The sequence below is a fragment of the Salvelinus sp. IW2-2015 genome, linkage group LG37 (assembly GCF_002910315.2).
Source record: "Salvelinus sp. IW2-2015 linkage group LG37, ASM291031v2, whole genome shotgun sequence".
In the NCBI taxonomy this organism is placed as follows: Eukaryota; Metazoa; Chordata; class Actinopteri; order Salmoniformes; family Salmonidae; genus Salvelinus; species Salvelinus sp. IW2-2015.
Window position 1 is genome coordinate 13211624 of NC_036876.1, and position 21750 is coordinate 13233373.

Sequence of the window (21750 nt, forward strand, 5' to 3'; positions counted from 1 at the left end):
GTAAAATTATTAGCCAGTGGAAAAAGTTTATTTTGGTATTTAAATCAGAAGCTGGCAAATAGAAAAGAGGCATACAATTTTTATTTAAATTTTATTTATTTAATAAATGAATGCCATTGATGTGTTTTTTCATTTGAAATTCGATTTTGCATGTCTCCACTATTAAATTATATATTGTATGGTAATAAGCGATGCTTGTTCCATATTCAATGTTAAAGCAAAACTTGTTTGGGTCCATATTAAAAGGTTCATTTGTTCAATGTTGGCCCGCGACTTTGTTCAGGTTTTACATTTTGGCCCACTGGGTATTTGAGTTTGACACCCCTGCTCTATGGCATGGTGTTGCCCTCAGGTAACAAACTACCTTTTTAGACATCACACCACCTTGAATTTTTTTATTAAAAAACATATAATATCACCTGTCATGTTTGTGTCCAATGATATTAGGGGCTGAAGTGGGTGTGGCCTTTTGTCTGGGGGTGGAGCAGTCCTTTCAGGAAGCAAAGCCGCATGGGACACAATTGGGGATAAAAATCACTTAACATGTTTCAATTTAAACAACTTTATATTTAAAAAAAATATGCATGAGTATGTAAAGAAGTATGTTTGATTGTTTAAAAATACTTGTTTTTATTTTTATACTAAAACTGTATTTTTTGGTTCGTTGCCTCGGGGCAACATTGTGCAGTTAGACCACTTTTGTTCGGGCAATATCATGCTAAAGTGTGGAGATGTGCTCGGATGCATAATTATGACCATAGTCAATGTTTCTACTTTACTGTCTACTGCTACTTACAGGAAATGAACACAACATTCTATGAGCGGAAGGAACATCATCGAGCAGTTAGGGTCATTCTCTCTGACAGTGTGCTTGAGGAGAGTCAGGAAGAGTGGATCCCGAATCAGGTTTGAGAGACAGTTAAGAGGTCAGGAGTCAGTTAGGGGTCAGTCAGCAAAGTAATGTGTGTGTGTGTGTGTGCATGCGTGTCAGTGGATGAAGAAGGGTATATGACACTTTCAAATGTATGTTTCCTGCTTTCTTTTTTAAAGGAGAATGCCTGTCTGTTGACAATGAGACAGTCTGAGGATGAAGATGTTGCAGAGGTTGATGTTCCACGCCTACCCCGGTGGAGAACATCCCACAATGCATACTTCAATGCTTACCCAGAATGGCAGGCCCTGCTTTCAAGATCTGATGATATCAAGCAGTTTTTCTCAGAAGACATTCTGGAAGTAATTTTAGGGCAGTCAAATATACAGTTGAATTCGGAAGTTCACATACACTTATGCTGGAGACATTAAAACTTGTTTTTCAACCTCTCCACAAATGTCTTGTTAACAAACTATAGTTTTGGCAAGTCGGTTAGGACATCTACTATGCGCATGACAGAAGTAATTTTTCCAACAAATTGTTTACAGACAGATTATTTCACTGTATCACAATTCCAGTGGGTCAGAAGTTTACATACACTAAGTTGACTGTGCCTTTAAACAGCTTGGAAAATTCCAGAAAATGTCATGGATATAGAAGCTTCTGAAAGGCTAATTGACATTATTTGAGTCAATTGGAGGTGTACCTGTGGATGTAGTTCAAGGCCTACCTTCAAACTCAGTGCCTCTTTGTTTGACATCATGGGAAAATCAAAAGAAAATCAGCCAAAATTGTAGACCTCCACAAGTCTGGTTCATCCTTGGGAGCAATTTCCAAACGCCTGAAGGTACCACGTTCATCTGTACAAACAATAGTAAGCAAGTATAAACATCATGGGTCCACGCAGCCGTCATACCACACAGGAAGGAGACACGTTCTGTCTCCTAGAGATGAACGTACTTTGGTGCAAAAAGTGCAAATCAATCCCAGAACAACAGCAAAGGACCTTGTGAAGATGCTGGAGGAAACAGGTACAAAAGTATCTATATCCGCAGTAAAACGAGTCCTATATCGACATAACCTGAAAGGCCACTCAGCAAGGAAGAAGCCACTGCACCAAAACTGCCATAAAAAAGCCAGACTATGGTTTGCAAATGCACATGGGGACAAAGATTATACTTTTTGGAGAAATGTTCTCCGGTCTGATGAAACAAAAATAGAACTGTTTGGCCATAATTATGTTGGGAGGATAAAGGGGGAGGCTTGCAGGTCGAGGAACACCATCCCAACCGTGAAGCACGGGGATGGCAGCATCATGTTGTGGGGGTGCTTTGCTGCAGGAGGGACTGGTGCACTTCACATTATGTGGATATATTGAAGCAACATCTCAAGACATCAGTCAGGAACTTAAAGCTTGGTCGCAAATGGGTCTTCCAAATGGACAATGACCCCAAGCATACTTCCAAAATTGTGGCAAAATGGCTCAAGAACAACAAAGTCAAGGTATTGGAGTGGCCATCACAAAGCCTTGACCTCAATCCTTCATAAAATTTGTGGGCAGAACTGAAAAAGTATGTGCGAGCAAGGAGGCCTACAAACCTGACTCAGTTACACCAGCTCTGTCAGGAGGAATGGGCCAAAATTCACCCAACGTATTTTGGGAAGCTTGTGGAAGGTTACCGGAAATGTTTGACCCAAGTTAAACAATTTAAAGTCAATGCTACCAAATACTAATTGAGTGTATGTAAACTTCTGACCTACTGGGAATGTGATGAAGGAACTAAAAGCTGAAATTAAATCACTCTATTATTCTGACATTTCACATTCTTAAAATAAAGTGGTGATCCTAATTGACCTAAGACAGGGAATTCTTATTAGGATTAAATGTCAGGAATTGTGAAAAACTGAGTTTAAATGCATTTGGCTAAGGTGTATGGAAACTTCCGACTTCAACTGTATATGCGATACAATGTAACGCAAACAAGCAACTTAACCTCACGGCAAAAGAATTGGAGCATTTCCTGGGTATTGTGGTGTACATGTCATTGTTTGGTTTACCAGGCACCCGCATGTTTTGGAACAAAGCCTGCCGAGTGTCCCAAGTAGCTGACACCATGATACTGAATAGATGGGAGGTCATCAAAAAAAACTCCCTGAGGTTGACATGTGGGATCGCAATTGAAAGATGATCACCAAAGTCCCCTGCCCTGCTGTGGTGAAAGAATACAACAAGAATATCGGTCGGGTGGATCTGCTTGACTAACTGATTGCACTGTACAGGAACAAAATCAGATCAAAGAAGTGGTACCACCGGCTGGTGTTCCACTTCCTGGATATGATCATCGTGACCACCTGGCTGCTCTACTGAAGAGATTGTGATGGCATTGGCATGAGAAAGAAGGAACAAATTAATCTGTATACCTTCAAGTCATACATCACTGAAGGCCTACGCAAAAGTGGAACAAGTCTGGAGTGCAAGAAAGGTCATCCCAGTTCCACAATTACTGGTGAGTATGAGGAGAAAAGGACCCGCTGCTCCAATTCGCCTGGATGCCACAGCCCACTGGATGATTATGGCTGAAAAGAAGGGGAGATGCAAGGTACCAGGGTGCACAGGTACACCAAAAGCCAAGTGCCAGAAATGTGATGTCCACCATAAACTGCTTCATGAGGCTTTGTCATAAAGAGAAACACTGATTCAAACAATAACCCACACAAACACACAGTGAAACACACACTCGCACATATACAGTCGTAGGAAAAAGTTTGGGCACCCCTCTGAGGCTGCATAATAATTTACTATGTCGTCACAGAAAATGATCAGTGGCATAGCCATTCATTTTCTAATAAAAGCCGAGTACTGGGGTATTGTCCAAAGATTTTTAGTGTAGCAATATTAAGTTGTATGAAATTAAATCAGATGTGAAAAATAGGCTATGCAAAAATGTGGGCACCCTTGTCATTCTGTTGATTTGAATACCTGTAACTATTTAGCACTGATTAATTGGAACACACAATTGGTTTGGTGAGCTCATTAAGCCTTGAACTTCATAGACAAGTGCATCCAATCATGAGAAAAGGTATTTAAGGTGGCCAATTGCAAGTTGTTGTTCTCTTTGACTCTCCTCTGAAGAGTGGCAACATGGGGGCCTCAAAACAACTCTCAAATGACCTGAAAACAAAGATTGTTCAACATTATGGTTTAGAGGAAGGCTACTTAAAGCTATCGCAGAGATTTAAGCTGTCAGTGTCCACTGTGAGGAACATAGTGAAGAAATGGAAGACCACAGGCACAGTTCTTGTTCAGGCCAGAAGTGGCAGGCCAAGTATAATAATCGGAAAGGCAAAGGCGAAGGATGGTGAGAACGGTCAAAAACAGCCCACAAACCACCTCCAAAGACCTACAACATCATCTTGCTGCAGATGGTGTCACTGTGCATCATTCAACAATTCAGCGCATTTTGCACAAGGAGAAGCTGTATGGGAGTGATGCGGAAGAAGCCTTTTCTGCACACACGCCACAAACAGAGTCGCTTGAGGTATGCAAACGCACATTTGGACAAGCCAGCTTCATTTTGGAATAAGGTGCTGTGGACTGATGAAACAAAGATTGAGTTATTTGGTCATAAGGGACGTTATGCATGGCGGCAAAAGAACACAGCGTTCCAAGAAAAACACTTGCTACCCACAGTAAAATTTGGTGGGGGTTCCGTCATGCTGTGTGGCTGTGTGGCCAGTGCCGGTACTGGGAATCTTGTTAAAGTTGAGGGTCGCATGGATTCCACTCAATATCAGCAGATTCTTGGGAATAATGTTGAAGAATCAGTCACAAAGTTGAAGTTACGCCGGCGCTGGATATTTCAACAAGACAAYGACCCAAAACACTGCTCAAAATCTACCCGGGCATTTATGCAGAGGAACAAGTACAATGTTCTGGAATGGCCATCCCAGTCCCCAGACCTGAATATCATTGAGAATCTGTGGGATGATTTGAAGTGGGCTGTCCATGCTCGGCAACCATCAAACCTAACTGAACTGGAGATGTTTTGTAAGGAGGAATGGTCCAAAATACCTTCATCCAGAATCCAGACACTCATTAGAGGCTATGGGAAGCGTCTAGAGGCTGTTATTTTAGCAAAAGGAGGCTCTACTAAATATTGATGTGATTTTTCTATTGGGGTGCCCAAATGTATGCACCTGTCTAATTTTGTTTTGATGCATATTGCACATTTTCTGTTAATCCAATAAACCTAATTTCACTACTGAAATATTACTGTGTCCATCAGATATTTGATAGATCAAAATGAAATTGCTGATCCAAACACCCAATTATTTATAAATGGAAATCATGGAAATTGTCAGGGGTGCCCAAACTTTTTCATACGACTGTAGGCTAACCCCTCCACACAGTCATTTGGATGTTGGTTTATGTTTATCTGAAATGTGAGAAACATTTATACAGGAGGTGTTAGTTGTAATTAGTAGTAGTTTGAATATTTGATGTTTTGACTTTAAAGCTTCTAATTGTGATTGGTTGGAACTATTTGTGGTTGATGTTTGTCTAAATAAAACTTGTTCTAATGCATATATTGCTTGTTTTCCTTATTCATATGTACTATAGAAAACCTTGGTGTTTCAGTACCCTCGTAGCACAATATCTGGTTGGGGTTGGGGGACAACAACAAATGTTATGATGGATATATTATCAGGGATGCAGCCAAGCGCACAAAAAAAAAGAAAATAAATATAAAACATTTAAAATTAACATAAAAAAATGTTTTAAAAAGTCGTGGCCAAAATTTTTGAGAATGACACAAATATAAATTCAAAGTCTGCTGCCTCAGTTTGTATGATGGCAATTTGCATATACTCCAGAATGTTATGAAGAGTGATCAGATGAATTGCAATGTCCCTCTTTGCCATGCAAATGAACTGAATCCCCCCCAAAAAATCCACTGCATTTCAGCCTTGCAACAAAAGGACCAGCTGACATGTCAGTGATTCTCTCATTAACACAGGTGTGAGTGTTGACGAGGACAAGGCTGGAGATCACTCTGTCATGCTGATTGAGTTTGAATAACAGACTGGAAGCTTCAAAAAAAGTGCGGTGCTTGGAATCATTGTTCTTCCTCTGTCAACCGTGGTTACCTGCAAGGAAACACAAGCCGTCATCATTGCTTTGCACAAAAAGGGCTTCACAGGCAAGGATATTGCTGCCAGTAAGATTGCACCTAAATCAACCATTTATCGGATCATCAAGAACTTCAAGGAGAGTGGTTAAATTGTTGTGAAGAAGGCTTCAGGGTGCCCAAGAAAGTCCAGCAAGTGCCAGGACCGTCTCCTAAAGTTGATTCAGCTGTGGGATCGGGGCACCACCAGTACAGAGCTTGCTCAGGAATGACAGCAGGCAGGCGAGTGCATCTGCACGCACAGTGAGGCGAAGACTTTGAGGATGGCCTGGTGTCAAGAAGGGCAGCAAAGAAGTGAACTTCTCTCCAGGAAAAACCATCAGGGACAGACTGATATTCTGCAAAAGGTACAGGGATTGGACTGCTGAGGACTGGGGTAAAGTCATTTTCTCTGATGAATCCCCTTTCCGATTGTTTGGGGCATCCGAAAAAAAGCTTGTCCGGAGAAGACAATGTTGAGCGCTACCATCAGTCCTGTGTCATGCCAACACTAAAGCATCCTGAGACCATTCATGTTTGGGGTTGCTTCTCAGCCAAGGAAGTGGGCTCACTCACAATTTTGCCTAAGAACACATCCATGAATAAAGAATGGTACCAACACATCCACCGAGAGCAACTTCTCCCAACCATCCAGGAACAGTTTGGTGACAAACAATTCCTTTTCCAGCCTGATGGAGCACCTTGCCATAAGGCAAACATGATAACTAAGTGGCTCGGGGAACAAAACATCGATATTTTGGGTCCATGGCCAGGAAATTACCCAGACCTTAATCCCATTGAGAACCTGCCTCCTCAAGAGGCGGATTGGACAAACAAAAACCCACAAATTCTGACAAACTCCAAGCATTGATTATGCAAGAATGGGCTGCCATCAGTCAGGATGTGGCCCAGAAGTAAATTGACAGCATGCCAGAGTGGATTGCAGAGGTCTTGAAAAAGAAGGGTCAACACTGCAAATATTGACTCTTTTCATCAACTTCATGTAATTGTCAATAAAAGCCTTTGACACTTATGAAATGCTTGTAATTATACTTCAGTATTCCATAGTAACATCTGACAAAAATATCTAAAGACACTGAAGCAGCAAACTTTGTGAAAATTTATATTTGTGTCATACTTTGGGCCACGACTGTATATAAAAAAAATATATATATAAAAAAAAGTGCTCAGAAATTGACTTTTTGGGCCTGAATGCCAAAACTTTCAAGCCATAAAAGGTGCTCAAAGTTTACCCCTTTTGCATACCCCACCATACAGTACCATGAGACAGTCATGTCTTCATTACTGGAAAAGACAAATGGTTGAGATTTGATATAATTTAAAAGCTTTGCCAAAATAAACAAAAACCTTTAAAAAATAAACATTTAACATCAATTATCAAAAAACCCATAAACGCCAATTTTTTTCATATTAGCATATGTTGTAGCTTTGACCCCAATTTAAATAATCGAAGGGTTTTGTGCTGTGTCAGCCACCAGTTGAGACACAACATGCTCTTGAATACAGGGTGGGTGTCATGTTTTGGCTGATAAATGTACTAAAATGGGAATACAATTTAAATTTCAACTTTCAAATGGTACCACAAAGATGGTTGGGGGTCCACACAGAGAATGTTGACTTGAATGGAAATATCTGTTGCTTAACATTATACTGGAAACCTATTGAAATAAAGATGGATAGAATAGACTTGACCATTTAAGATAACAATCGACGGTGGGTGGACCAGCCGTCATCTTTGTGGTAGTAAATTTAAATTAAATTTAAAAAAAAAAAAATTTAATGGTGTACCAGCTAAATTGTAGTTGTCTGAAGGGATAAGTCCATTCTAATTCTATTGTTGAAATGACACCCACCCTGTATTCAAGAGCATGTTGTGTCTCAACTGATGGCAGGCACAACACCAACATGTCAGAACTGAAATGTGGTTTAACCTACAACATATGTGAATATCAAAAAAATATAGATAATTGACATTAAAAAAGGTTTAATGATTTTTATTATTTTTTTCAATAAATTATATTGTTTGACAATACTGTTTGTAAGCTTTTAAGTATCAAACTCAAAACCATGTATCTTTTCCATTGATGAAGACATGGATGTCTAATGGTATTGCGGGGTATGCCAAATTAGTTAACACTAAGCACCTTAATCTCCTGAATGTTTTTGGGATTTGGTTCCAAAAAGTAACTTCTCCAAAAATTCACATTCTTCCATGGGTAAACATGTGTGGAAAGCTATTGTTTAAAGCAAACGGAATGCTGTCAAAAACAGATTGAATTCATATGCATTTCACCTATAAGGAGTATAAAGACACCAAGATGTCTGTATCATGTACGGTTCACAGATCATAGGGTCTTACTGGGGTATGTAAAGGTCTAAAATTGCCAATTTCATCATGATCTCTCTCAAAAATGGTTTGTGATACAAATGTAAAAAGCATGTTAAACATCCCTCCTCCCAATGAAGTTCCTTTGTGAGAATTGCCAGAACAATCTGATAACAAAAATGTTTTCAGCTCCCGCTGGAATGAAATTGTCCAGAAAGGTCTCTGTGAATGTTTTTGTGGGCATGTAGACATAAACTGAGGTAATCCAGTGATAAAACACAAATGATCAAATGTGTACAAACACATTTTCTATGCATGGTCAATTCTTTCAAACAAGAAAACTGTATACTTCACACCTGTTGCAACTACTGGCGCTACACAGTGCACTAGTACAAGCAGACAATTGTGACTACTTCACAGAGTCACCCACTGTATTTTAATATGTTCTCCCACCTACCTCATTGACTATGTCTCTCCTGGCTGCTTCAATTCAAGACTGCTTGATCTATAGCCGTTACACTTTTACCCTTTTCCCTCCCTCTTTCTCTGCTCCCTCCCAGGTGTTCCATCTTTGCCCTTTAAGGTTCTGGAGCAATGACAAGATGACATTGTACAGGTCCTCTATTTCTCCTCTCGGGAACATGTGGGAGGGAGAGAGAGATGGAGAGAAATTTGGAGAGACATGGAGGTAGAGAAAGAAGGAGATAGAGGAAGGGAGAGAACGAGAAGGGAGTGAAGTACAGAGGAGAGGAAGCAGTGAACCGTAACCCCAGTGATGCGACTACATGCGTCTGGGTAGCTGCTACCTGTAATTAGTTTCTTTGTTGGTTTATTTTGCACTCCTGGGATTTATTTTGCTTTTTTTTTCTCACCTCCTACTGATCAGCCTCCGTACATTCTCCCTCCCCCCCTTCTCTTTTTTCATCTCGCTCACCCTTCCCTCCCCCCCAGTCCCTCTCTCCCTCCTCTAACCATATCTCAGTCCTTGGGCATAAATCAGGCCTTTACAAAGAATCTAATTAAGCTCAGCATGCCTAACAAGGCGCTGGGGCATGGCGGTGTTGCCGCAGGTCGGTGAGGTCGCTCCCTGGTCCTGGAGATGAATGAAATGTCAAGCATGTACACATAAAGCTTTAAGAGAGGAGTAGGGTAATATGCCTGAGGAGAAAGGATGGAGGAAAGCTTGGAGGCTGTCTGTGTGGAGAGAGAGAGATCAGATTTCTACCTGTGCATCACACCCACCTCAGCTGGCTTCCTTTGTTCATGCTGCAGAGGTGTAGAACACCAAAACAACAGGCTCATTCACTCCAAATGTAACAGGGGTGCATCGGTGAATCATACTCGTGCAATCAATGGGTAACTCCCGAGCTAATGCTCCTGCTTTAGCTCAGAGGGCTAACAATCATGTAGCAGACCCTGGTTCGAATCCAGACAGTTACACAAACACTCATCCTAGCAGGCCTTTGAACAAGCACAGTGCAATAGTTATGTCATTGACTTTATAGCAGGCCTATGCAAGATTTTAGGTTGGGATTTTGGACTAATTGATCAGCTAGTTCTACTGAAGGGACTATGTATTTTACGTGTTGCACAGTATGTGTAGCTGAAGGTGCGTCGAGCAGGAAATGCCTAGATACAATATTATTTGCAGGATGGTGCATTTCTCTCAATCAGTAACTGATACGCAACAAGAGCACAGTAAGCAGCACGTTACCCAATATTCAAATAATTGCTGAAGTTAATCAACAACATTCAGCTCAGCTCTTCATGCAACGAACAGAACCACACCAAAACAAGCTGATAAAGGTTTGACCTCAGAACACCTGTAGGCCTACACATACATACAGTACCAGTCAAACATTTGGACACGCCTACTCATTCAAGGGTTTTTCTTTATTTTTTACTATTTTCTGAATACATCAACACTATAAAATAACACATATGGAATGATGTAGTACATTTTTAAAAAGTGTTAAACAAATGAAAATACCACCCTTTGCCTTGATGACAGCTTTGCACACTCTTGGCATTCTCTCAACCAGCTTCACCTGGAATGCTTTTTCAACAGTCTTGAAGAAGTTCCAACATATGTAGAGCACTTGTTGGCTGCTTTTCCTCCACTCTGCAGTCCAACTCATCCCAAACCATCTCAATTGGGTTAAGGTCAGGTGATCTGATGCAGCACCATAACTCTCGTTCTTGGTTAAATAGCCCTTACACAGCCCGGAGGTGTGTTTTGGGTCATTGTCCTGTTGAAAAACAAATGATAGTCCCACTAAGCGCAAAACAGATGGGATGGCGTATCGCTGCAGAATGCTGTGGTAGCCATGCTGGTTAAGTGTGCCTTGAATTCTGAATAAATCACTGACAGTGTCACCAGCAAAGCATCCCCCACATCATCACATCGCCTCCTCCATGCTTCACGGTGTGAACTACACATGCAGAGATCATCCGTTCATCTACTCTGCGTCTCACAATGACACGGAGGATGGAACCAAAAATCTCAAATTTGGACTCATCAGACCAAACGACAGATTTCCACCTGTCTAATGTCCATTGCTTGTGTTTCTTGGCCCAAGCAAGTCTCTTCTTATTATTGGTGTCCTTTAGTAGTGGTTTCTTTGCAGCAATTCGACCATGAAGGCCTGATTCACTCAGTCTCCTCTGAAGAGTGCGTCTGTTACTTCAACTCTGTGAAGCATTTATTTAGGCTGCAATCTGAGGCTGGAACTCTAATGAACTTATCCTCTGCAGCAGATGTAACTCTGGGTCTTCCTTTCCTGTGGCGGTCCTCATGAGAGCCAGTTTCATCATAGTGCTTGATGGTGTTTGCGACTGCACTTGAAGAAACGTTAAAAGTTCTTAATTTTCCAGATTTACTGACCTTCATGTCTTAAAGTAATGATGGACTGTTGTTTCTCTTTGCTTATTTGAGCTATTCTTACCATAATATGGACTTGGTATAGTACCAAATAGGGCTATCTTCTGTATACCACCCCTACCTTGTCACAACACAACTGATTGGCTCAAACGCAATAAGAAGGAAAGAAATTCCACAAATTCACTTTTAACAAGGCACACCTGTTAATTGAAATGCATTCCAGGTGACTACCTCATGAAGCTGGTTGAGAGAATGCCAAGAGTGTGCAAAGCTGTCATCAAGGCAAAGGGGGCTACCTTGAAGAATCTCAAATATATTTTGATTTGTTTAATACTTTTTTGGTTACTACATGATTCCATGTGTGTCATTTCATAGTTTTGATGTCCTCACTATTATTCTACAATGTAGAAAATAGTAAAAATAAAGAAAAACCCTTGAATGAGTAAGTGTGTCCAAACTTTTGACTGGTACTGTATATCCCCTCCATTCCCATCATCCCACCATGTTTCTCAATTGAGCCATGTCAAAAGCTTTAGTGAAAACCTCCAGACAGACTTACAAGTCAAAGCCCTAAATCTGACAGGCAACATTCTAGCAGGGAGGGATAGAAACTGTGGTCAAATCAGTGAGGCTGCACTGCAGACCAACTCAACGGCCAGAACACCCCGGCCCGGTCCTAATCCCCGCTGCTCTGTGGGCGGTTGGAAGAAAGCGTCTGACAGAGCCGGTGGAGTCGGGCCACCCACAACCCCTGCCTGCGCTCCAGACACCAAGTAATGATGCCAGCGGATCGATACCCAAACAAAGTGAGCAAGGGTTTGACCTCTCACTTGTTTTATTTTATCGCCCCGTGCCGCCTGCGGAGCCACACAAAGCATAGYGCACAGACTGGAAAGTAACCCAACACTCATAGCTGATTCATATGCAGCCAGGTTTCTCAAGATTCACTTCGAAATTGGACGTTCATCCATGTCCCGAGGACTTCGGGAGATTCCTTCAAAACCTGTCACTAGGGGCAACGGTCAGCGCTATTACCATCAAGTAGGCTTGGGTTTTGCCAGGGAAAAGTTTCCCAAACTCGGTCTCGGGAACCCAAGGGGTGCACATTTTGGTTTTTGCCCTAACACTACACAGCTGATTAAAATAATCAAAGGATCATCAAGCTTTGATCAGTTGAATCAGCCGTGTCAAACTCATTCCCCAGAGGGCCATGTGTCTATGGATTTTCGCTCCTACCTTGATTGATGAATTAAGGTCACTGTTTAGTAAAGAACTCCCCTCACTCGGTTGTCTAGGTCTTAAATGAACGGAAAAACTAAAAACCTGCAGACACTAGGCCTTCCATGGAATGAGTTTGACGCCCGTGTTAGGGGGGGGAAACAAAACGCGCAACCCTTGGAGTCACGAGGACCGAGTTGGGAAACTCTGTGCTATGGCGTTGTGGATAGGGATTGTGGATGGGCGTAAGCCGCAAGCTCTGGCTCACAGGGTCGAGTGTTCAATTGCAGTGCTAGACATCTTATTTTTTTTTTTATGTAGTCCAAACCTTACCCCTTAATTTAACAATTCGGAATTAATGCTTATATTTAACCGTGGAGTTGTTTTAACCCTAACTTAACCATTCGGAATTAACACCCAAATATAACCATGGGATGCGCTGGCGACAGCAGCAGCAGGTGGCTCAACTGATCACTGTGACAACCGATAAACAACAACGAAATTTGACGTTTGGGGAAACGTCTGAATCTGAAGTCAAAGCGTGAGATCTTGTTGTTTATGTCAATGTGTTTAGGGACTTATTTGCCATCATCAGTTGTGGGGAGCAGCTCTCTAAAGTGCCTATGAATAACATTAGACCTAATAGTTAATGCAAATGTGCTGTATACCTAATACTGTACTTGAATATGACGTATGAGTGATATTAGTGTAGGCTATATTACCAGGTCATAACAATGCCCCTTTTTAAAACAATGCAATTCAAACACATGAATAACCATACAGGGTGTTTCTTTGTGTTGAACAATGATATCACGATGTCAATAGCTGGTAACGTATCTCACTAATTGGCATGTGATACAAAGAGGGTAGCGAGCAGCCAAAATATTCAACAGCAGTGGTAACTTCATCACCAGTAGTACAAATATAACACGGTCTGTCTCATACACAAATATAGCCCATCTGTTTCACTCAATAGGCATGTGAGAATATTCACACCCTGGCATTACTGTGGCAAACACAGAGGCGTGGTTTGCTAGAGCATGAAGAAACATGCCACTGCTAACTCATATTCTCACTTTACATGTGGCAATGCCAACAAGCTCTCACAGTCTCACTGCAGAATTAGACGTTTATCCACATTTCCCAAAAGTCTAATTTTGAAGTTGCTCCAAACAACAAATTTCTAATTGTTTTTGACAACCTGTACTGCTCCTTCTGCTCTGTATTGTTCCATTGGGGTTATGGTTAGGCGTTAGATTAAAGGGTTAATGTTAGGGGAAGGGTTAATGTTAGGGGAAGGGTTAATGTTAGGGGAAGGGTTAATGTTAGGGGAAGGGTTAGCCAACATGCTAAGTATTGTGCAAAGTTTCTAAATAGCTCAAATTGTCCGTGATGAGATTCGAACTCACTACATTGGGGTGCCTTTGTTCGCGTTATGTACAGAATAATACCAAATGTTCTGAGACCAGGTTGCTTGGCTGGTTTTGAAGGCATTTCCCGATGTCCTCAGGATATGTATAGACGTCCAATTTCAAAGTCAATCTTGAATGATCTCCCTGGGCAATGTTTACATGATTAGGCTATTCCTCTCTTGCACCACATGCGCATAAATCATATTTAAAATTGCGCAACTTGGAGATCATGTAAAGAGCCATTGGAAAATAACACACTATCAAAATATAACTAATGTCACAGCTTGCTTCTTGAAATGACCCTCCACAAGTTCGCCTTATTCGGGTATAAAGCCAAAAGTGAGGTAACGAAGCCAAGAGCCGTCCAAACCAAGACAAATCAGTCACGCATAAATGGTTTATCGAATTAATATCGCAGACCATGAATTACATCACAAGTGCATAACCATGCACTCTGTTGTAGCCAGACATGTCTTACCTTCAGAGTGCGGAGAGTCCCATCACACGAAATGTTTGCCTAGTTATGCGCTGAAACTAAAATAATATCAGCCTGTACGCCAGGATACCTTCCATAAACAAATGACCAGACCATGTAAGTTGGCTTGCTATGGTCTAGATCGCATTGATCGAACTGTACGGGTATAGTTGTTTGGGTAGCATCTAGACCCAACGATAAAGCCTACGCATGCACGTGCAAGTCCTTGCAAAAAGACGCAGTAAATAATACGAACATGAAGTCACAAGTTCCAGATATGAGATCCGTTGGAGTTGATTCTCCACAGCTACAGGTCTCAAATACACGTCTGCCCATGCGCTTATGCAACGAACTACTACTGCCAGCTGCCAGCACTTAGCGCCAAGTTAAAATAGATGCCTGTTGCGGTTTTACCCTCAATACTGTAGATCGCTAGAGCCGTACATAAGTAATATGCTGTGCTGTAAGGTTTACACTGCAGTGGTTGAGCTCAATCTACTGTCGCACAGTTCCGCCTATTTGCGATGCATCATCGTATATAGCACCCCACCGCCAATAAATGTGCATGAATGATGACGGTATTTATTTATACATTTGGGGCATATAGGCTATTAGGCCTGGTAATTTTGTTCTTAGGCAATCTGTTTGAATAGTCTTTCACAATTGATAGGTAGATGTAGACATTGGTTACATTGTACCGCTTTTTCAGGAAGAATTTAGGTTAATATAGGCCTAACACACAGGCACACTGTGTCTGTTTGACATATCAGTGTTCAACATGCAAAACATCTAGGCTACATATCCTCTAAACATTCTGACATTGCGAGACTACGGAGAACATTCGTGGCATGTTGATGTCCAAGAATTGAGCAGCCTCCTGATTCAGAATGTTTTATGTTGTCTTGTTAATCAATCGATTTTACAACAGTACGCTATTCATTATTATCAATAAAGACACTGGTGGCTCAAGTCACAGAGAGAGAGACTCGCAATGCCCGTGTTTTTAAACTAGAGATTCCCACGTGATTTCAATCGATCTTAAATTCAGAATTTAAACCAATGAAATTGCAGTACTCACAAATGCCCATCCTCCAAARTTCTGCCCAACCAGGAAGTTAGAAGCCGACGGTGTCAGAGGTAGGTTTTAACTTTATGGAAATGTCACATCGTATCTTTTGTATAATAACACTATATGATCAGCAAAAATATACGGATGTCACTTAACTTCTATTTTTCTCTGCCATAAGTCATTTATAAGATGGGGCAAATAGAAGCCGATACATGTTACTTTCACGCGTACTATTGACTTTCTCTGTTTGACTGCATGCTTTACCAACAGTCACTGTCCGGGTATAGTTGATCAGCTAACCAGCTAACCAGTCATTTAGTGGACACGTCATATTATCCTTATCATAAGTACTGTATTACTTACCCTACTGAAGCCTACAACTATCTGCATTTCTGTCTATAGCTTACTATACAACAGACTGTGATAGAAAAATATAGGTAGTCTATTCTGTGTCAATAACCGTTTATTTTTGTCTCATACCAGACCATTGGCTAAGATAAATAAGCGTGTTGTTTCCTTCAGTGGAAACTGCAACACACTCAGCTTCTCACAGGTTGTGGAGGGGGGCCCTGGGACATGGGCACCTGTTTATTTTCATACACTGATATTCTCTTGTTTACACATCGATTCATTGTATACATTCCAGAGGACTGAAGAGAGGTTACTAAAAGGCACCATGGACAGCCAGGAGGTGGGAGCCATGCTAGAGGAGTGTCACAGGGCTGTGTCTGCAGCAGGTCTGGTGGTAGTGGAGCCCACAGAGGAAGCCAAGCTCAACTTCCAAAGATACAGAGGTACTCCAGCAGAGGGTGCTCTTTGCCTAGTTATACAATTATGGCTGGGACAAAGTTTGAAGCTTTGCGGGGCCATAATGTGTTGTCAGGTGTTTAAATCTAGAGTAGAATATGATTAAATACAAATAAAATAACTTAATTTGCCTCCTGAGTTGCGCAGCGGTCTAAGGCACTGCATCGCAGTGTTGCAACGTCACTACAGCCTGGGGTTAGACTAATGGCTGTGACTGGTAGTCCCATAGGGCGGCGCACAATTGGCCCAGCGTTGTCCGGGTTAGGGGAGGATTTGGCCGGGGGGACTTTACTTGGCTCATTTCGCTCTAGCGACTTGTGGCGGGCGGGGCGCCTGCAGGCTGACTTCTCTCTTCAGTTGATCAGTTTTTCCTCCGACACGTTGRTGTAGCTGGAACCACCGCTACCTCACCTGAGCGTAGTTTTCTGTCGGAGTAACCCTCAAGGTTTACTGTTTGTTTTATTGTTCACATTTTCATACAGGAGTGTGTTTTCAACTCACTCAATATCGAGTGAATGCTAGGGGTTTGAGAGATCTTACAAAAAGGAAAGCCTTGYTTTTATATTGTAAACGCAGTAATGCAGATTTTGTCCATCTTCAGGAAACTCATTTGTGTGAAATATTGTCTTTTTTTTCAGTCACAATAGGGAGATAGGCCTATCTCAGTCATGGATCAMWCCATTCTGCTGGTGTTTTGACGCTTATCCACAAGTTTAAAGGCGACATTCTAGAATCTAAATTTTCACGATGGGTCATTTGTTTTGTACCTTTACGCATTTTTGTCCCCAATTTCATGATATCCAATTGGTAGTTACAGTATTGTCCCATTGCTACAACTACACTATGGACTTGTGATGATCGATAGCCATGCGTCCTCCGAAACACGACCCTGCCAAGCTGTACTGCTTCTTGACACACTGCTCGCTTAACCTGGAAGCCGTCCGTACCATTGTGTCAGAGGAAACACCATCCAGCTGGTGACCTAGGGTCAGCTTGCAGGCGCCCGGCCCGCCACAAGGAGTCGCTAGAGCGCGATGGGACAAGGAAGTACCGGCCGGCCAAACCCTCCCCTAACCCGGACGACGCTGGGCCAATTGTGCACCGCYTCATGGGTCTCCCGGTCATGGCGGGCTGTAACACAGCCTGGGATCGAACCCGGRTCCATAGTGACGYGTCTTAGACCGCTGCACCACTCAGGAGGACAATGCTATTTTCWTYATCTGTAATGTGTATGGACATAACTCGARGGKKSYYCMAAWWARRMCCYTTTTTCCCCAACTTGCCAGAAAATTACAGGATTTACACAACAAATATTCAGAGACTCTAAATCTCTTAGGGGATTTTAACGAAACACCTGATGACTGACTCCTTCTAGGTGGAAAACGATCAGCAAAGCTCTCAAACTAGCAATATCATCAGAACATTATGCAAGGATCTCTCTGTTGATGATGCCTGGCATTATTTCAATCCGGGTGCAAAGGGTTATACCTGGATCAACAAAACTATGTCACAAAAATCTAGAATAGATTTATTCCTAATTTTCCCCCTTTTTGTTACAATTTTATGGATGTAGATCATCATTTGGCTCCCTTTTCTGGTCATTTGATTTCCCTGGAATTACAAACTGMTAAAAATCTAAAGCTATTCARGGATATTGGAAATTAAACAACACACTACTTAAAGATCCTATTTTCATTGGAAACATCAAATCGTTAGCCAAAKATATTTTTGCAAGAAAATACTTGGGTAATGGAAGTAGATGGGAACCAGAAACCGTGGTTAGATGGCAGCATTCGCGCAAAACTGAAAGCACAAACCACCGCATTTAACCATGGCAAGGTGACTGGGAATATGGTTGAATACAAACAGTGTAGTTATTCCCTCCATAAGGCAATTAAACAAGCAAAAGCGTCAGTACAGAGACAAAGTGGAGTCGCTATTCAACGACTCAGACACAAGACGTATGTGGCAGGGTCTACAGACAATCACGGATTACAAAGGGAAAACCATCCACGTCGTAGACACTGACATCTCRCTCCCGGACAAGCTAAACACTTTCGTCCGCATTGAGGATAACACAGTGCCACCGAAGCTGCCAGCTCCCAAGGACTGTGGGCTCTCGTTCTCCATGGCTGACTTGAGTAAGCGTGTTAACCCTCGTAAGGCTGATGACCCAGACGGCATCCCTAGYAGCTTCCTCAGAGCATGCGCAGACCAGCTGGCTGGAGTGTTTACAGACATATCCAATCTCTCTCTATCCCAGTCTGCTGTCCCTACTTGCTTCAAGATGTCCACCATTGTTCCTGTACTCAAGGTCACTTAACTAAATAACCCCGTAGCACTTACTTCTTTCATCATGAACTGTTTTGAGAGGCTAGTTAAGGATCATATCACCTCTACCTTACCTGACACCCTAGACCCACTTCAATTTGCTTACCGCTCCAATAGATCCACAGACGGTGCAATTGCCATCAGACTGCACACTGCCCTATCCCATCTGGACAAGAGGAATACCTACGTCAGAATGCTGTTCATTGACTATAGCTCAGCCTTCAACACCATAGTAYCCTCCAAGCTCATCATTAAGCTTGGGACCCTGGGTCTGAACTCTGCCCTGTGCAACTGGGTCCTGGACTTGCTGAYGGGCCGCCCCCAGGTGGTGAAKGTAGAAAACAACACCTCCACCTCGTTGATCCTCAACACAGGAGCMCCACAAGAGTGCGTGCTCAGCCCCCTCTTGTAATCCCTGTCCATGACTGCGTGGCCACGCACACCTCCAACTCAATTATTACGTTTGCAGACTACACAACMGTAGTAGGCCTGATTACCAACAGCCTACAGGGAGGAGGTGAGGGCCCTGGCGGAGTGGTGCCAGGAAAATAACCTCTCCCTCAACGTCAACAAAATGAAGGAGCTGATCGTGGACTTCAGGAAACAGCAGACGGAGCACGCCCCTATCCACATCGACGGGACTGCAGTGGAGAAGGTGGAAAGCTTCCAAGTTCCTCGGCATACACATCACTGACAATCTGAAATGGTCCACCCACACAGACATTGTGGTGAAGAAGGCGCAACAGCCTGACACCCTAGACTCACTTACCTGACACCCTAGACCCACTTCAATTGCGCCTTTTCATCCTCAGGAGGCTGAAGACATTTTGCTTGGCCCCTAAGAACCTCACAAACGTTTACAGATGCACCATTGAGAGCGTCCTGTTGGGCTGTATCACCGCTTGGTATGGCAACTGCACCGTCTGCAACCGCAGGGCTCTCCAGAGGGTGGTGCGGTCTGCCGAACGCATCACCGAGGGTGCACTGCCTGCCCTCCAGAACACTTACAGCACACAGGAAGGCCAAAAATATAATCAAGGACATCACCCATCACCCGAGCCACGGCATGTATCATCCAGAAGGCGAGGTCAGTACAGGTGCATCAAAGCTGGGACCGAGAGACTGAAAAACAGCTTCTATCTCAAGGCCATCACTAGCCGGCTACCACCCGATTACTCAATTCTGCATCTTAGAGGCTGCTGCCCAGTGGTGGAAAAAGTACTCAATTGTCCTACTTCAGTGAAAGTCACCCAGTAAAATACTACTTGAGTAAAAGTATCTGGTTTTAAATATACTTAAGAATCAAAAGTAAATGGAATTGCTAAAATATACTTAAGTATAAATCATTTAAAATTCCTTATATTAAGCAAAACAGCTGCACCAAATGTTATTTTTTTGTAATTGTTTTTAATTTTTTTACAGATAGCCAGGGGCACGCTCCAACACTCAGACATAATTTACAAATGAAGCATTTGTGTTTAGTGAGTCCGCCAGATCAGAAGCAGTAGGGATGACCAGGGATGTTCTCTTGATAAGTGTGTGAATTGGACTATTTTCCTAGTACTTTTGGGTGTCAGGAAAAATGTATGGAGTAAAAAGTACATTATKTTCTTAAGGAATGCAGTGAAGTAAAAGTAAAAGTTGGCAAAAATATAAATACCCCAAAAAACGACTTAAGTAAAAATACTTAAGTACTACCTAAGTACATTACACCTCTGCTGCTGCCCTATATACATAGACATGGAATCACTGGTCATTTTAATAATAGAACACTAGTCAATAATAATGTTTACATACTGCTTTACTYATCTCACATATATATTTGCATTGTGTGTCCCCCCCAACCCCTCTTTTACGCTGCTGCTACTCTCTGTTTATCATATATACATAGTCACTTTAACTATACATATATGTACATACTACCTGAATTGGCCCGACCAACCAGTGCTCCCACACATTGGCTAACCGGGCTATCTGCATTGTGTCCCGCCACCCACCATCCGCCAACCCCTCTTTTACGCTACTGCTACTCTCTGTTCATCCATATCTACATGTACATACTACCTCAATCAGCCTAACTAACCGGTGTCTGTATGTAGCCTCGCTACTTTTATAGCCTCGCTACTGTATATAGCCTCGCTACTGTTTTTCACTGTCTTTTTACTGTTTTTATTTCTTTACTTACCTATTGTTCACCTAATACCTTTTTTGCACTATTGGTTAGAGCCTGTAAGTAAGCATTTCACTGTAAGGTCTACTACACCTGTTGTATTCGGTGCACGTGACAAATAAACTTTGATTTGATATATAAATATATAATATACTACCTTTCAAAAGTTTGGAGTTACTTGGAAATGTCCTTGTTTTTGAAAGAAAAGGGAAAAAAATTGCCATTAAAATAACATCAAATTGATCAGAAATACAAGTTTATAATTTTAAAAGGCAAATTGATCATTATAAAACCCTTTTGCAATTCTGTTAGCACAGCTGAAAACTGCTGAGCTGATTAAGGAAGCAATAAAATTGTCCGCCTTTAGACTAGTTGAGTATCTGGAGCATCAGCATTTGTGGGTTCAATTACAGGCTCAAAAAGGCCAGAAACAAAGACTTTCTTCTGAAACTCGTCAGTCTATTCTTGTTCTGAGAAATGAAGGCTATTCCATACCAATCACACTCGCCTCCACCATGCTTGACAGATGGAGTCAAGCACTCCTCCAGCATCTTAACATTTTTTCTGTGTCCACAAATGTTCTTCGTGATCCGTACACCTCAAACTTGATTTGTCTATCATAACACTTCTTCCAATCTTCCCTCTGTCCATGTCTGTGTTCTTTTCCCATCTTATATTTTCTTTTTATTGGCCAGTCTGAGATATGGCTTTTTCTTTGCAACTCTGCTCGAAGGCAGCATCCCGGAGTCGCCTCTTCACTGTTGACGTTGAGACTGGTGTTTGCGGTACTATTATGAAGCTGCCAGTTGAGGACTTGTGAGGCGTCTATTTCTCAAACTAGAACACCCTAATGTACTTGTCCTCTTGCTCAGTTGTGCACCGGGGCTCCCACTCCTCTTTCTATTCTGGTTAGAGCCAGTTTGCGCTGTTTCTGTGAAGGGAGTAGTAACACGAGCGTTTGTACCAGATTTCATTTCTTGGTATTTCTCATATGAAATAGC

The 21750-nt window shown here is 42.1% G+C and overlaps 2 protein-coding genes across 3 annotated transcripts in view; one reads left to right on the forward strand and one right to left on the reverse strand.

Moving 5' to 3' along the window:
- Positions 1-14843, reverse strand: part of LOC111960312 (RAS guanyl-releasing protein 2-like) — a 105833-nt gene extending 90990 nt beyond the window's left edge. The window contains exon 1 of the mRNA XM_023982274.2: positions 14376-14843. The gene's annotated coding sequence lies outside the window, so the exon portion shown is untranslated. The remainder of the gene's footprint in view (positions 1-14375) is intronic.
- A 618-nt stretch (positions 14844-15461) lies between these two features.
- alpk1 (alpha-kinase 1) overlaps positions 15462-21750 on the forward strand; it is a 21302-nt gene continuing 15013 nt past the window's right edge. For both annotated transcript variants that reach the window (XM_023982247.1, XM_070437864.1), the window contains exons 1-2: positions 15462-15509; positions 16088-16235. In XM_023982247.1, the coding sequence (XP_023838015.1) occupies positions 16118-16235 (118 nt within the window). In that variant the 5' untranslated portion in view covers positions 15462-15509; positions 16088-16117. The remainder of the gene's footprint in view (positions 15510-16087; positions 16236-21750) is intronic.